We start from the raw sequence: 16720 nt of genomic DNA on the forward strand, positions 1-16720 counted from the left end.
GAAATAAATTGGGCCAACATCTTCTGCACTTTGGGTCAGTTGGGCCTGGCTTAGCGTACATTTGTAATTAACAAGAAATTCCGGGACATACTTGTAAACAAAATATTGATTAAACCCTAAGCCTGGCCTCCTCCCCTGCTTTCTCCTTTATAAGCCCTTGTCGTCAAAACTTGACTGCTTCTTGTTCCTTCACCGACTGATTTCCCTGCTTCTCCCCTCTGGCTGTATTTTCGGTTCTTGCCCTTTTCTTCCTTTGATGTGTAATTAAAATTGTTTGTTTTAGCTATGATGATAAATGCTTATAATCCCAGCTCATTATGAGACCTTTTTGTAAGGTCTGGGAATTTACTCTATCTCACATTTATCTGAGCTCTTTCATTGTTTTTTACATAAATTCTCATCTGGGTTTATGTTTCTACATGCGTTTTTTCTTATTTTCTGGGGAATTAATGTTTCCTTTTATGCTTGATGCTGCTGTGCTCGTGATCATATCGTAATAGGGCATGAGTTTTCTTTCTCATCATATCTGTTTGATTTTAGTATCCAACGCTGATCTTTGGATGACTGGAACTCTCTCAATTTTGCTGAGGGAACAAACAATTTCATCTATTTTTCTTATTACAATCCATTTCTTTAATTCATATGGTGAATTGTGTATAAACAATGGGCAGTTGAAAATATCTAGCATTCAAGCTTCCTGCTGGTTTGTTGGAGGAAAAAACATGCTTCCAGAAGTGCCATTGCAAACTCTGAACACCTTGGGTGCACAAATCTAAAATCTTTTATGGGGATGTGGCCATGGAAATGCCCAATTGGCATCAGAAAGCCAGAAGGGCCTAATAAGCATTCAATCCAAGAAACTGATCTGAACTCTAATGTGGAACTTTGTAGAAGATAATTGGATTTCTTGGATTGATTCTGGACAGGATTGTAATGTTGATTCACAAAAGGGATGTAAAAACAAATAATAGTAATTACTAGCTATTTCACCTGTTTCATCACGTGTTCGGGTAAATAAATTTAAAAGTTTATGCCTGAATTTAATTAAATAAATTTAGAATTATTTGTAATAAACATAAAAAATCATTAATAATAATTAAATACTAAATTAAAAAAAAACTTATAAATTGACAAACACAATGACTTTTATTTGAGGGGTTTTAGGGGCAAACGACCTTATTTTTTTGGGAAAAAAAACAGAGAATATATTATCTATTGACCTAATTAGAAGTGATCGTCTAAAATTCAGGCTATAGTTTTTTTTTTATGTTAAAAATCTTGATTTTTATCTTTTTTTTTACCCGTGACACGTAGCAAAAATGGTATACACTTTACCGAATGAGCCTCAATTAACCTAAAAAATAATATAAGAATCCAAAATCTATTTTGTTTGCTTGTAAATTTATAGTTGTAAAGATTGTCCTCTTCCTTCCTTCAGGGAGGGCAAACTGGAACAGCATTGAACTGCTTATTACTAGTTTTTAGACTAAATGATTGTTTAGAAATGTAATTAAATTCATGTTTTTTAAAATTTTAATTTTTTAATTTAAAATTAATTATTTTTTTATATTTATAAATTATTTTGATATACTAATATTAAAAAATTAAAAAATCATTAATTTAAATAAAAAAATATTTTAAAAAACAACTATAACACTCCATAAAAGGCCAAACCAGCCCAGCCATTGAGATTTGAGAATCTTTCAGCACATCATGCGATCCATGACTTTTGACCACCTTTCCTTGAAGGTCATGCCCACCAAGGCCTAATCTATATTTCCCTCAACAGTCCACAGGGAGCCACTAGCTTTTGTTTTTAAATTATTTTTTGTTTTAAAAATCTTATATTAATATTTTTTTATATTCTTTTTAATGATTTTATAACATAAAATATAAAAAATTATGATGCAACGTGAAAACAAAGCTAGCGTCTATAATACAAGATTAATTGCTTCTTAAAATATTTTTTATATTAAAAAATGTAAAAAAATCAATTTTTTTCAGATACACAGCTGGACAGCAGAAAGAAACTGACTCGAAGTGTATTTGATGATTGATCAGTTCGGGGGTCACGTGCTGACATGTACTGGAGGTGATTCCTTCGCAAAGCACGGTCTCTTGTCTTGCACATAGGAGATGTTTCCGGTATTTGCCCTTCCTCTTGTTTAAAAAGTTAAAACCACTCGTGGTTTCCTTACAGAGTCCTCCAACATCTTGGCAAACCTCGTATTAGTCCCTTTATTATATGTGCTTTTTAATCCAGTCCTGAAACTATTGATTTTTATCAACCAGGATGAGGACCCAATTGATAAAATCAATATTCAAGAGACTAGGCTGAGAGATTATTTAAGAGCCGAGTAGAGATTGTTTTTTTAAATATTTTTTACTCTAAAATACATTAAAATAATATTTTTTTAAAAAACAATTATATTTTTGACACCAACGGGCTAATAGATAAAAAAAAACACTAAATCATTTATGAGAAGCACGATCGGACTGCATCAACGTCAACTAGTGTTTTGGTTGGGAGAATATGAGGCTGGATAATCTTATAAATACAGCCAATATCAGCATACTATGATTTTAATTTATTTTTAGGATGAGCACTATCTTTTTCTTTCCAAATCATATTGTTATTTTTACGGTGACACTCAAATCAAGTGTTAAATTAACAAATAAATCCAACCCACCTCGACTAGTTTTTACATTTTCACTGACCTCTTTGCATTGTCCTCTGCAATCCCACCAAAAAGAAGAGATTAAGCTAGGTGCTTGATTAATCATTTCTTTAATACAAGTAATAATTAAAGTAATCGAATCATCTAAGTTTTTCTATGTCTCGACAGACCCACCTGAAAGCTTGTCTCAACTTGCCACATGGCTTCATAATCTCACCTTAAATATTTGTCTCTCTTGTATAACAAAATATTCTCCTTGACCCTCGGTCTGTTTTTATCCGGGATTGGGTTAGTAAGTGTATTAGTTGTTATGTTATGATTATTTTTTTTGGAAATTAATGAAAATAATATTTTTTTATTTTATTTTTTCAAAAAATTATTTATAATATCAATACATTAAAACAATAAAAAAACACAAAAAAAATCACGAAATATCGGTTCAACTCTAAAAACAAAAAGTCTTTTAGTTTTGTTTACAATACCTTGTTTTTTAATGCTTTGTTGGTTATGTTTAACTAATTACGTGATTCATATTTTATTTTAATTATATATTTAAATGAGTTTAACTCATTACTTTACATTATATTTTATACAGATCTTTTTAAAAAAATTTGGTTAAAAAACTATAATTTATATATATTTTTAAAATTTATATACTAAATTCTTTCAAATATGGATGGGTTTGAAAATATATCTTTCTCTCATATGTATGTACATGTAGATACACAATTATATTTTTTTAAGAAAATCTCAAACTTAAATATATAAATTGGTCTTGAAAAAAAATCTAGTAAATTGCTAATACTTGAAATTGTGGATTTTATGGTGCAAAAGAAATTAAATATAAATACATACAATTTTTTATTTGGTACGATAATTGTCAACAACTTTTATATATATATATATATATATAAAACGTGATTTGTAAGTCAGTGGATTTAAGAGACAAGATTATAGATCAAGTGAATTGATAGGAGTCAATCTAAGGTTTTTTTTTTTTAAAAAAAAAAAAACCATGAAATAATATTGTTTTTTTAAAAGCTCAAAATGATAAAAACAAAAACAATATTGTTTTTTTAAAAGCTCAAAATGATAAAAACAAAAACAATATTGTTTTTTAATATTCTATATAAATTTTATACTTTAAATGGATGGTTTATTTAAACTGAACCCAACCCAAAATGAAATGAAATTAATTTTGAATGACAAAAGTTTTGACTAAAAGAATTACCCTCGAAATTGGGGGAAAATAAAAGCATCTCCTTATAAATTAGACAGCACCCATCATTAATAACAAGCACACCATGTTTTGTTGTCCTGACTAGCTTCATTAAAAAACAACGTTGTCTAGTTCTAACCATGTCTGCGACTCGAAACAGAACTCACGAGAGCTCAGATGTATTGTCAACGAGATCACTCAGTGAAATATCAGAGGTTGAAACAGTTCGTTTAAGTGTTGATCTTGTGTCAGCTTCAAGAAAAAATCTTGGGTTGTTGAGAACTGTTAGCGAGTCTCCCTGGCTTCATGAGAGAGCTACTATTCTTGAAGCTATAAGAAGGTGGTCAAACTTCATTACTGTACGAGCTCATACCAGTAATCTGACCGGATGGTGGATGTTTAAAGTTTGTTGGTTTTTTTCAGGTATGATGAGCTTTGGATGCCGTTGATTTCTGATCTGATGGAGGGGTCTTCACCTCCTATGGTTCTTCCTCCTCTCGATGTTGAATGGGTTTGGTTTTGTCACACCTTGAATCCGGTATGATAGTTTAATCTCACTTGATTCTTTTACTTGAAGTTTCTCTGTTTGGTTGCTGAAAAAATGCATGAAAAAACACAAAATTTCTCCTAAAATGGTGACCGACAGTAGTTGCTGATAATCGCTACAGGTGAGTTACAGGAAATACTGTGAGAAAAGGTTCTCAAAACTGATTGGAAAACCAGCAATTTTTTATAAAGAGAACGAAGAGTATTCATTGATGAGATGTGAAGAGCTTTGGATGAAAAGATATCCAAATGAGTCTTTTGAGAATGAAGTTGATATTACTTCATCAAATTTGCAAGACCTTCATGTTGCTCAAGATCACGAGGATCTACTGAATGAAGTTGAGAAGCAAAGACATGTTTATAGCAAATTTTCATGGCCATACATGAGTGAGATTGTTTACTTGATAGCAGCAAGGCAAAGATACAAAGGATTCTTGTATGTGTTGCAGAGATTTGCAGATGATTGCTCATCAAGATTATTGCCTAGCTTGGATATTTTGCTCATGTGGGTGACACATCAGGTGGGAATTCTTTCCCATTTTCCGTTTGTTCTTTTGGTTGATTAGGTTCTTCCTTTAACGTTTATCTTTTAGGTCTATTTTGTTTGTGGTTGAGGCGAGAATTTCCCTTTTCTTTTAGGTTATTGGCCATGTTCTTTCACCTAGTTGCTTATTTGAAAAAAAAATTCTGCAGTGCAATCCATCTCATTTTATATATGTATATATATACACATTTTTGTGATGTGAAACATACCAGAGTTATCCAACAGTATATGCAGAGGATTTGAAAGAGATGGAGGGTGATATGGGGAAGATAGTGGGCTTATGGGAGACTGTAAGAAGTAAAGAGGTGGAAGAGACAAAGAAGCTATGGGAAAGAGCCTTTGACCAGCCTTATGTGAAAGCTGGTGGAGCCATAGAATTTGGCGGGGTTGCTTCAATAGTCAAGCCACCAGTGTATTGGGAGGTCTCTGATACAGATGTCAACACCAAATACAAGTCCCTGCTGCCTAGGTTCCTACTGGAGGTAACTTTAGTACTCTCTCCTCTCACTAGTGATAATTTTTTCTCTTTTCTTTTCCTTTCTGAATACTCTTAATATAAAAGAATGCAGAGAGAGATTGTTTTCCCTCTATGCTGTGTTTCAGTCATGTCATGGAAAATGACATCTTACCGTGCATTGGAATATAGTATTAGTAAAGTAACTATCTATAGGTGGATTGGTGGTGAATCACGCCATTTTATACTTTATTTGCTAATCAATCAACTAAGTGCATTTAAACATCTATTTTGTTTGATGTTTTCTTTAAGGTTGAACAAACTTTATCAGGTTGCTAGATGCTATTTCAATGTTGTCATATGCTTGAATCATATGACATGGGGAAGTGGAGGTTCAACTTTTGAGCAAACTATCATTAGTTTAGTTTTGTTTTCTCAGTGGTCCAATGGCATGGCCTAGAATTTCAAAGTGGCTGGTTGAGAGCATAAAGTGAAAAAAGGGAAGACCTTTAACGTGATGGCTTGTTTAATTCCGATGAGAAGTTTCTATTATCATCTTTGTTGCTGAATATATGCTTTTTCTTACAAGAAGCTAGCGCAATGGAAGTCTCCTGAAACATGCCTGGATGATTTAGTCAAAGTGGTTCGGCTCATAGAATGCTTGAAGCTCAGAAACGATATGAAAGTATTAAAGGTTCCCTAGACCTCTGTAATAGAATCCTATAGAATGGATTTTTCAAGATTTTGTTTATTATAACTACAATTAGCTCATCCTCTTTTCAGCACATCCTGATGTTAGAAATCTAGTGCTTGAGACCAGAAAGCCAGCCAATTTCTCATAAATTATCCAATATTCTGCATGTTCTAGCTAATGCACGTCATAGGGAATTCTTTTCAGTGTTTTGCATATTCAACCTGTGATTTTACAATGCAGGTATGTGTTTTCGTGAGGCTCAATTCTAGGATGAAGCCAGTGCAACAGGAAAGACAACATAATTTTCTTCGTCTGCAATTAGTAAGATGTCACAGGGAGCTGAAGATTGATAAACCAATTTCCAGCTTCTCCTCGGATACATGGAAAAAAGTTACACATCTCTACTGTGAGTTTGGAACCAGAGGACTAATGCTTGAGGTTCGGAAACATGGAGGTGGCTGTTTTAAAACAAGTAAATTGGAAGATTCTAAGACATTTCTTTGGAATGATTTGTTAAGAGCACCCTCTCTTACGCTGGAAACACATTTAGATGATAAACAAGCGAGGGCTGTTGCTTCAATAACCCCACCAGCCCAAGCACCATACTTGCTGAAATGTGTACCAGACAAAGTCACAGACGATTCAGGGGCCATGGTCTCGGATGTGATTCTGAGAATGAACAATTATAAGCCTCAAGAAGGTCGGTGGTTGTCTCGCACCGTCCTTGATCATGCAGGGAGGGAGTGTTTTGTTGTCCGAATGAGGTCAATTCAAACAAATTTATCTTTTTCTTGATGTTTAAATTATTAGGCTAGGCTAAGTTATGTTGAGGTAAGTTTGAACGAATTTCTTGGATTGCCATGTAGAGTGGCAGGAGGGTTTTGGAGGAGAGGAGATGAAACCCCATCAGCAGTCAAATGGGAGGATAGGATTATAGAGATACGCGAAGGTTCTTGGTCTTATGTTGCTGGTTCGATTGGTAGAGCACCTGGTATGTGGTTCGAAGTTGCCTTTGTTTTAGTTAATTTCCCATTTCTGAGATATACTTTTAGTGATTTTAGAACTTCCTCTGATAATCTATGTGGGAACAAATTTTAAACATTTTGATGTTCTTGTTGCCATCTAGTACAGAGAAAATAGTAGGAACCGCAACACCAAGAGAACCTCCAGAACATTGGCAAGCAGCATGGTGTTTTTCAACAGGAGATGAATTGCTGATAAGTTGGGAATCATCAGCATCAATGTCTGACCTGAATTTTTGTTTGAGAAACCAAAAATCTTCTGACTCATTGGTATGCTGGATATCTCATTCTTATTTTCAGAACTTAAAAAAAATCATACATTTTCAGATTAAAATGCATTTCAAAAACAAAACGCTCTTGACCTTGCAGGTGAAGTTGTTGAAGGGTAAGAAAATGCAATATCGAGCCAGGAAAATTAGTTCAAAGAGCAAAGAGCATGAAAAGCGAGAAAATACAGAAGAAACTGACGAGGAAGACGAAGACGAGGAAGGGTTTCTGACTCTTGTTCGGTTCACAGAAGATAATCCAATAGGAAGGCCAACAGCTCTTCTAAATTGGAAGTTATTGATAGTTGAACTATTGCCTGAAGAAGATGCAGTTTTTGTACTACTTCTATGCATTTCAATACTTCGAAGTATATCAGAAATGAGAAAGGAAGACGTTGGAAGCTTGCTTATTAGGAGAAGATTAAAAGAAGCAAAACTTGGTGCTAGAGATTGGGGTTCTGTGATCCTTCATCCTTCCTCATTTTCATCTACCATTTCTTCACCTTACCTTCAACCTTGGTACTGGAATGCAAAATCAGTGATCGCACCTGATGGAGGAGATAATGTAACTAAGCAACCGGCTGTGAGTCATTCACCAGTTGAAGGTGGTGATAAGCTGTACAAAAAAGGGATTATGGCATGAAAGGAGTTAGATGACCAATAACATTTCTGATCAGTCTTTTTGTTTACAGAAATGAAGAGAGCACACAAGACTTGCTAAAATTCCCCATATGCTCTGCAGACTTGTGTAAAGTTTTTATCCTTGGCAATCCCATTTGCTAACAAGGACGGACTCCATTTGGAGTCCTCCAGGCATAGCATGTCCATAAGGCCTAGGGAAGGCTTCTTGCGCACAACCTCGTATTTCTGGCCATATGGCTATCAGCTGAACACGATGTTTCTGTCATCTGAACTTCCCTTGTGATTTTTGTGAGCAATATTTCAATTTTCGAAACAATCTCAAGTCATTTTTTTTTCTCATCCCATAGAAGTATTTCAAGGCCAATGTCTTTGGATATATCCGAAGGTGCTTGAGAGAGTGATTGCAATTCCTTTAATTAGGATAATAATCTAGGCCTAGTAGAAAGAAGACATGCCTTTTTGTGACCAGATGGGCTGCACAATATGGCACAACAGCATACACAATGGAGAGATACTTGGGAGCTCTCAGAAGTGGAACCATGATCGGGATCATGAGCATCAGCAACCAATATGTCTCACTCAAGGATTAGGTCGCGAGCCAGAAAAAAGTTAAAAAACAAAAACACTCACGAATCAACATCCATTCTTGGCTCGCAGCTGAATAGGAAAAACACCACCACGCTCCATTATGCCTCTCTCCTTCTTCTAGTAATAAAAAAGGTCTCTGGTTTTGTAACCTGCCATGGATATTCTTCCACCTAGGAAATGCATTATATTATGATGATGGATTACGATTCACATGCCTCGGCAATCAGCACAATATCAAGAGATTTCACAAGTCTTTAAAAAACATCGAATGTGGTCTTGGGTTCCTATCATGCCTTCTAATTGCCCACTATTGTGTAGCCACATTCTAATTGGCCAACAATGGGGATTTCAACATTTCTATATTCTACTTGTTTCCTTCCTCTTGGATATGAGAGTACAAAAACATTCTACTATCATAGAAAAATGAATATACATTTTTTTTAATGCGGTTTTTTTTTAAATCCTAATTATAAATCAAAAAGTATATGAATATATTTAATTAAATAGATTAGGAACTATTTATGCTAATAAATATAAAAATAAAGTGTTAAAATGTTTATTCAACTCGGCTCGTTATGATTTGAATAATTTCTTTTCTAACACAAAAGAATGAATATATAGATGTTATTAAAATGCTTTTTGTCATCAAGTAAAAAATTTAATAACAAATTAAAAACTGTATGCTAAAATATAATGTATTTTGGTGATTTAAATCAATTAAAATCTCACATGTTTTGATTTAATATGTATATTGAATATTTTCTTATAAGAATTCAAAGTAGAAAAAAATCAAGAAATTATATCTTGAACTAAATCAGCACACATCGAAGTCCTTCATTTTTTTCAAAAGCTTGTGAAAGTATAAGAATCGAATTAGATATTATTTGACCCCTATTACTTTTTAATCAAGTCTTTCTTTCTCAATAAAACCACAAAATCAAGCAAGACAATACAATTTTTAAAAATTGATGATAATTAATAATTCAAACTCGACATATATTTAAAAAACACATAAAACAATCAGCAATTTTTGTGATTATCCACAGTGAGTTTCTTTTCTTTTCTTTTTTCTTTTGAAGGAATTTTCACCTACACCAACTTTTATAATTCTCCAATACTCTCACCAAAGATCTACCATTTGTTTTTTTTATATACAAAAAAATAGCGAAAATCAAAGATCTATCACTTACCATTAATATAAGGGACAAGTAGAACCTAACCGTTTTTTTTAATTTCCTAGTATACAAATTCAATAACAATTTTAACCATAAAAAAATAATTAAATTTATGTTATATTATTCAACGATTAAGGAATATTTGGTAATGAGTTTTAATTTATTTTTTATTAAAATTTGAATTTTTTTTTTCTAAATTAATTTTTTTTTATTAAATTTTTAATAAAATAATTTTTTTAAAAATAAAAGACATTTTAAAAACTAACGTAATTCTAAACAACATTTAACTAAAGAGGTTATAAGACGTGGGGCCCGCACACGTCACCACCTTCCAGATAGGTACGGTCTGTTGCACGTTGTCTGATTCCCCATGAATACTTACCGTACATAAATAAAGTAAGAAATCCTACGGCTTTCGTAGAAGCTGATCTAATCTCCTCTTCTTACCCACCTCATTAGGAAAATGACAAGAGACAAACTACGTTTTGATCCCTACAGGCTCAACTATGTTTTCACTTCAGGCCCTAAAGTTTAAGATTTATAACATCAGAATATTTAAGCCTTTAGAGATGAATAAAAAACATAGATGGTTGGTTAAATATACGGCTGAGGTTGTATTGATATTAAAATAGTTAAGAATATATGTAATTAAATAATAGTAAATTATTTAGTATTTATATACTTTTCATATATTAACTTAAAAATAATTTAATGCAGTCAGGAGCATTTTGATTTCGAACCATACAAGCAAGAATTTTAGCTCTAGTCTTTTAAAATAATTTGTTGTGAATCTCACATAATTATTTTTTTAATTAGAGCTCTAAATTCTTTTCAAAACGTGATTTCAAACTGTTAATAAAAAATTAATTAATAAATATAATTTTCAAGCTATTATTTGAAATATTTATATTCTATAACCCGAACTATATCATTATCATGTATATGAAGGTCTCGGATAAGAAACAAAAAAGCTAGAAAAAATTAAAATTTTATTAAGTTGTATATTGTACATGTTTATAATTATGGCTTAAGTTTGTATAATTTGTTTTTCAATTTTATTGGATTTTTAAATTGATAATCTTGGATGCAAACCTTGGTTCTTAAAAATCAATCCCAAGCACAACTACTTTGGGATTTCTTGATAATTCCAAACTACAAGAGTTGAAATAGAATATGTTTTTATTTATAGGGGTCAAAAAGTAGTTTACCAAAAAGTCAAGTTTGCTTTTGTGTACTTTTTCCTGAATCAAATCTGCACCCAACACGTGTCACTGTAATCCCTGTTGCTCTCCATCATGCGTCAATCGTACGGCAGGAAACAGTGGGGACGACTCTAACGTTAGTGCAGAAAACTTTGCCCACTTTCGGCACCTTTCAGTTACTAAAATACCCTTATCTTTCTTGTCTGGCTGGAAACATGTCTAAATACATTCAATTTAGAATTATTTTGCAAAACGACAGAGTTTGGTGAAATTTATGGAAGAATGACTTTAGAAAGTATTTGATAAATAACATATTTACAATACAGTCAGCTTTTTTTATTATCAGTTTGTACATAACTTCGTTATTTTCAATAATAATTGTTTTATTGTATTTTAATATATTTGTTTCTTTGCAAATTAATTAACAATTTAAAATTTTTTAATGAATATTTTATGGATAAAAAATAAAATTCAAGAACAAATAACAAAAAAAAAAAGAGATAAAATGATGTGACAAGAGAAAGAAAAAAATATACAATCACTAGGAATACACCATAGATTCTTTTTGACATGATCGGTATCGTTAAAAAGATCTTAACGAGATGATTTTATCTACACATTAGAAGATCATCAGACAAATTCATAATTAACCCTAAATTAATTCATAATAAAACTCCTGACTAATTACGATTTTTTTTTGAAGGTTTTCTAAGATTATTAGAATTATATCGTCGAGATTTTTTTAAAGACATCAAGTGTCTCAAAAAAAGAGCTATAATGACCTGTTATTTCTTCTATTTTTTTCTCTTTCTTTCTTTTTCATGCCACAATAACTTCTCTCTCATGCCATTGGATCACAAATCTTATCGCTATTGGATCTTTATAAATTTTAGGTTGACTCTTGTACATGTTAATTAACTTGAAGGAGACATGGATTTTGAAACAACGCGATTCCCAATAGTATTTGTGTACAAAATGTGCTATTTTTCTAATATTTTTCTAACATATGTTATTTTCTAAATTTTTTATTAAATTGTGCTAATATGACAAAAGACCTTTCAATTTATTATAAGTGTGTTTGTCAATTAATGTATTGGAAGAGTAGAGTTTTTAATTTTTCAAGTTTGTTTTTATAGTTTAACGGCTTTCTAAAATGATTTTAAAATTATTTTTCTCTTGAATAAATATAAAAGTAGTAATTTTAGATGTTTTTTTAAGATTTTAATACACTGTAGTAAAGAATTAAAAAAGTATATATAAAAAAATCAATTAATACTTAAGATGATAGTTTAACACCATAATATTTATTTTAGACGAAGTCAGGTAATAAAAGGATATAAAATACATGTATTAAATATATACAGGGTCATCACTAAATTAAAATTAAAAAAGATTAACTTATTAATTTCTCATAAAAACAGGCTCAAATCTGAGATCTTTTAGAAGAATGAGGATATTAGCATCACTTGAGCTACATATTTATTGATTTAACATAAATTTGAGGATATTCTCAAAAAAACGTACCGCTAACTAATATATATAGAAATATAAAATTATATAGATTTAATATGCGGGCATATTTAAATCAAAATCCAAAAGGATTAACTTGTCAATTTCTCAAAGTACAAGGAGTAAACTATAATTTGCTCAATTAAAAAATCCGATCATTAGGTGAGTCAAATCTAGAAAATTCTACTTCTAGACCCACACAAAAACTTTCCTATTTGATACCCCAATCAAGGAAATATTTCGCTATTGTGGTCAGCCGTACACTAAACCATTCCTTCATCTTCTCCATCTCCTCCACTTCTTCATTACAATACAAACATTTTCCATTTTCCTCTGCAACTGTTTCATCACCACCAACCTCATCAGATTTCCTTTCCTTCCAGAAACCCTGATCGGTCAGTGACCGGAAAAAGAAAATGATTTGGATCTTCAAGACTTGTCTCAGCCTTTCTCGAAGCCTCTCTAAACCCACCCACCACCCTCTCCTCCACCTCCGCCTCCTCTTCCTCTTTGTCCCTACCTAAACACCTCCACCACCTCTAAAATCCAAAACACCCCACAAACCTTATTTCCCTCAAAATTCCCTAGAAAACACAAACCTTAATTTCCTCAAATAAACAAGCTTTCTTTAAAAAGAAAAAACTTGCTCGGAAACTGGATTTTTTTCCATAACTGAAGACAATCCTTTTCCTACGAGTTCTTCAAATTAATGTTATTTCAACCTCAACCTCTGCTCGTCATGGCAAGAATCTAAATTCTTGCTCACTTACAGTGTTCTGTTTGAAGAAAAAAACTCTTTTTTTAAAAAAAGTTTTTTGCTTCGAAGAAAGCAAATTCTTGGTTATTGCAAATCGTGCAAATCAATGTCAACTCAATCAACACCAATACTTTCCGTCTTAACAGAAGATTTACTCATTCGGGTCAATGAGAAACTCGTCCAAGACTCAGATCGCAAGACATGGAGGCTCATTTGCAAAGAATTCCATCGAGTTGACTCCATCACACGCAAAACTCTACGCGTCCTTCATGTCGAGTTCTTACCGACTCTCCTCAAGAACTACACCAATCTCCTCACGCTAGACCTATCAGTCTGTCCATGTATCGAGGATGGGACCATAACATTGTTACTACATCGTGTTGATCACTCGATGTGGGCAAGGAACTTGAAGTTTTTGAACTTGAGGAGGGCTAATGGGCTGAAGTTTGCGGGATTGGAAATGTTGGTGGGCGCCTGTAAGGGTTTGGAGAGTGTTGATGTGTCTTATTGTCGTGGGTTTGGTGATAGGGAGGCAGCAGCGATATCAGGTTGTGGAGGACTGAAGGAGTTGAGTATGGATAAGTGTTTAGGAGTTAGTGATGTTGGATTGGCTAAGATTGTTGTTGGGTGTGGGAGATTGGTGAGGTTGAGTTTGAAGTGGTGTATGGAGATAAGTGATCTTGGTGTTGAGCTTTTGTGCAAGAAGTGCTTGGAGTTGAAGTTTCTAGATGTTTCTTATCTCAAGGTTTGTTTGATAATCACTTATTTGATGTTGCATTTTCGTTTGATCTACTTTAGCTTGCAAGGTTACTTGGAGATTTAAGATCACAGTTTGTTTCATGAGAAAATGTAAATGCTGGAAAATTTTGGTTTATAAGTAGATGAAAGCAGGGGAAATGCAGGGAAATGTGATTTTTTTTTTATTGAATTTCTAACATTTTCCTTTCTGTGAGGCAAAATATAGTATACGATACATGTTGAGTGAATATGGACATTTTTTTTTCTTCTTGTGTTTTTTTCAATGCACTAGATCAATTCTGTGTTGATGCATGTAATGTAATTCGATAGCTGAGTGGGTTGGCTTCAGGTGACAAGCGACTCGCTTCGTTCTATTGCTGCTTTGCCAAAGCTGGAGGATTTGGCTATGGTGGGATGCCCTTTAGTGAATGATGTTGGATTGCAATTTCTTGAAAATGGATGCCCTTTACTACAGGTACCGTACTTTCAATGTGATGGGAATGATTTACAATTTAAGCTTGTATAATTGAAGTGATGAATTCTTAATTTATCGAGATTCGTATGTTCTACTGGTTGCAGAAAATTGATGTTTCAAGGTGTGATTGTGTTAGTTCATATGGGTTAAGTGCCTTAATTAGAGGACATAATGGTCTTCTACAGATTGATGCAGGTTACACCATTTCAGTAAGTCAAAGTTAACAATCTGTTGATTTTTTAGAATTGAATATCTTTTCAGGTAAAATGAACTAAATCTGATCCTTGGTCTTGCCTGCAGGAATTTTCTGCAAACTTTGTTGAGTGCATGCAGGAATTGAAGAATCTGAACGCCATCATAATTGACGGGGCTCGAGTTTCTGACACTGTTTTCCAGACAATCAGCAATAACTGCAGGTCTTTAATCGAAATTGGGTTGAGCAAATGCACAGGGGTCACCAATATGCGAATTATGCAGCTGGTATCTGGCTGTGTCAATTTGAAGACCATCAATTTAACATGTTGCCGTTCCATAACCGATGCTGCAATTTCTGCTATTGCAGACTCTTGTAGGAACCTTCTGTGCCTGAAGTTAGAGTCTTGTAATATGATCACTGAGAAGAGTCTTGAACAGCTTGGATCACATTGTGCGCTACTTGAAGAGCTCGATCTCACTGACTGTTTTGGCATAAATGACAGAGGTAAGCTTTCAGGATATGAGTTCTGTCATGTAAATCTCTTGTTACACAGTTGATTTGATGACTTTGTTATTTGTAATTTGATTTGAATCTATTTCTAACAAATGTTCTATTGCTTCTGTAGTTAAATTTGATATTTTAGTGCACTTCTGATCTGCAGGGCTTGAACGCCTTTCTAGATGTTCCAGACTTCTATGTTTGAAATTAGGACTTTGCACCAACATATCAGACACAGGTCTTTTTTATATTGCTTCCAATTGCTCACAGCTTCATGAACTTGATCTATACCGGTAATTTAAGCCAAATAATTATTGTTATTTTCCTCCCTAGTAGAGATGTGAGTTGACTGTTTTATTTATTTTTTGGACACAGCTGTATGGGCATCGGAGATGATGGTTTAGCAGCTTTATCAAGTGGCTGCAAGAAGTTAAGGAAGCTGAACTTGTCATACTGCATTGAGGTCACAGACAAAGGGATGGAGTCTCTTGGCTATCTGGAGGAACTCTCTGACCTGGAGCTGAGAGCGCTTGATAAAATTACGGGCGTAGGTTTGACAGCATTGGTGACCAGGTGTAAGAGACTGACATATTTGGACCTAAAACATTGCAAGAAAGTTGATGATACTGGGTTTTGGGCACTTGCCTATTACTCACGGAACTTGCGACAGGTATTGAATCGGGACATGGAATTGGGACTGATATCTATTGAAGTTTTATTCTTTCATGTGTGAATAGGAGAAATAAAAATGCATAGAAGCAGTTCATCTAGGAGGTAACAGGACATATAAATGACATAGTGGTTTTTTATTTTACGGGGGTTTGGGGAATCAGGATAGTGAAATGAATGAAAAGTGAAAGAACAACTATTTATCATGGAAACACAAGGTATTTGAACAAACTTGAATAGAGCTGTCTGTTTATTATGCTAAATAATTTATAGTCTGGTTTTGTTTTCTTTTTTCCAATTAGTGGCACAATTTATTGTATTTGGGGTGTTAAGGTTGGAATTCCATGCTAAAACACTGAAATATATTAATGGTGGCAGATAAATTTGAGCTACTGTTCTATCACAGACATGGCATTATGCATGGTGATGGGAAATTTGACACGCCTGCAAGACGCAGATCTGGTGCACCTCAGGAATGTCACTGTGGAGGGGTTCGACCTTGCACTTAGAGCCTGCTGTGTCCGAATCAAGAAGGTCAAGCTAGTTGCTGCTCTTGGTTTCTTACTCTCCTCTGAAGTACTGGGGATTTTGCACGCCAGAGGTTGCAGAATTAGATGGGATTAGAACAGTATTAGGAGAGCATTATAAAGGCTTTATGCCGTCTTAGGGTTTATAACATCACATGATGTATCTTTTTTCATGCTGTCATGAAGTATTTCATGGCCTTTAGAACATGTCGTTCATAATTGAAAGGGTGTACTTTAATCACTCTGTCTAAGACTTCAAGCAATAATAAGTCGAAGTTGACTGGTGAGATCAACAATGGTAATATAAAAAGCATTTGGAAA

General features: G+C 33.5%; 2 protein-coding genes and 1 non-coding gene across 6 annotated transcripts; all 3 read left to right on the forward strand.

Annotated features, from left to right (window-relative positions):
* The first annotated feature begins 275 nt into the window (after window positions 1–275).
* Window positions 276–378, forward strand: LOC112323931 (small nucleolar RNA snoR69Y). The gene has a single exon (XR_002977476.1). It is a non-coding gene; the product is annotated as a small nucleolar RNA snoR69Y (small nucleolar RNA).
* A 3577-nt stretch (window positions 379–3955) lies between these two features.
* Window positions 3956–8404, forward strand: LOC7478923 (glycine-rich domain-containing protein 2). 3 transcript variants are annotated; one of them, XM_024584153.2, is made up of 9 exons: window positions 3956–4237; window positions 4321–4435; window positions 4566–4964; window positions 5200–5469; window positions 6034–6135; window positions 6376–6899; window positions 7002–7126; window positions 7267–7427; window positions 7527–8404. In XM_024584153.2, the coding sequence occupies exons 1-9, from the start codon at window positions 4038–4040 to the stop codon at window positions 8064–8066; spliced, it is 2436 nt and encodes an 811-aa protein (XP_024439921.1). In that variant the 5' UTR covers window positions 3956–4037; the 3' UTR covers window positions 8067–8404. The 3 variants fall into 3 exon arrangements, with proteins under 3 accessions (XP_024439921.1, XP_024439922.1, XP_002318975.1); XM_024584154.2 differs by having other exon boundaries at window positions 6034–6126; XM_002318939.4 differs by lacking the exon at window positions 6034–6135 and having other exon boundaries at window positions 3957–4237.
* A 4353-nt stretch (window positions 8405–12757) lies between these two features.
* LOC7478924 (F-box/LRR-repeat protein 3) lies at window positions 12758–16720 on the forward strand. Of its 2 annotated transcripts, none has more exons than XM_024584055.2 (7): window positions 12758–14041; window positions 14384–14509; window positions 14614–14718; window positions 14810–15209; window positions 15367–15496; window positions 15579–15873; window positions 16279–16720. In XM_024584055.2, exons 1-7 carry the CDS (start codon window positions 13403–13405, stop codon window positions 16297–16299), a joined length of 1716 nt encoding a protein of 571 aa, XP_024439823.2. In that variant the 5' UTR covers window positions 12758–13402; the 3' UTR covers window positions 16300–16720. The 2 variants fall into 2 exon arrangements, with proteins under 2 accessions (XP_024439823.2, XP_002318976.4); XM_002318940.4 differs by having other exon boundaries at window positions 12761–14041; window positions 16251–16720.

This window comes from Populus trichocarpa, chromosome 13, assembly GCF_000002775.5.
Source record: "Populus trichocarpa isolate Nisqually-1 chromosome 13, P.trichocarpa_v4.1, whole genome shotgun sequence".
Lineage (NCBI taxonomy): Eukaryota > Viridiplantae > Streptophyta > Magnoliopsida > Malpighiales > Salicaceae > Populus > Populus trichocarpa.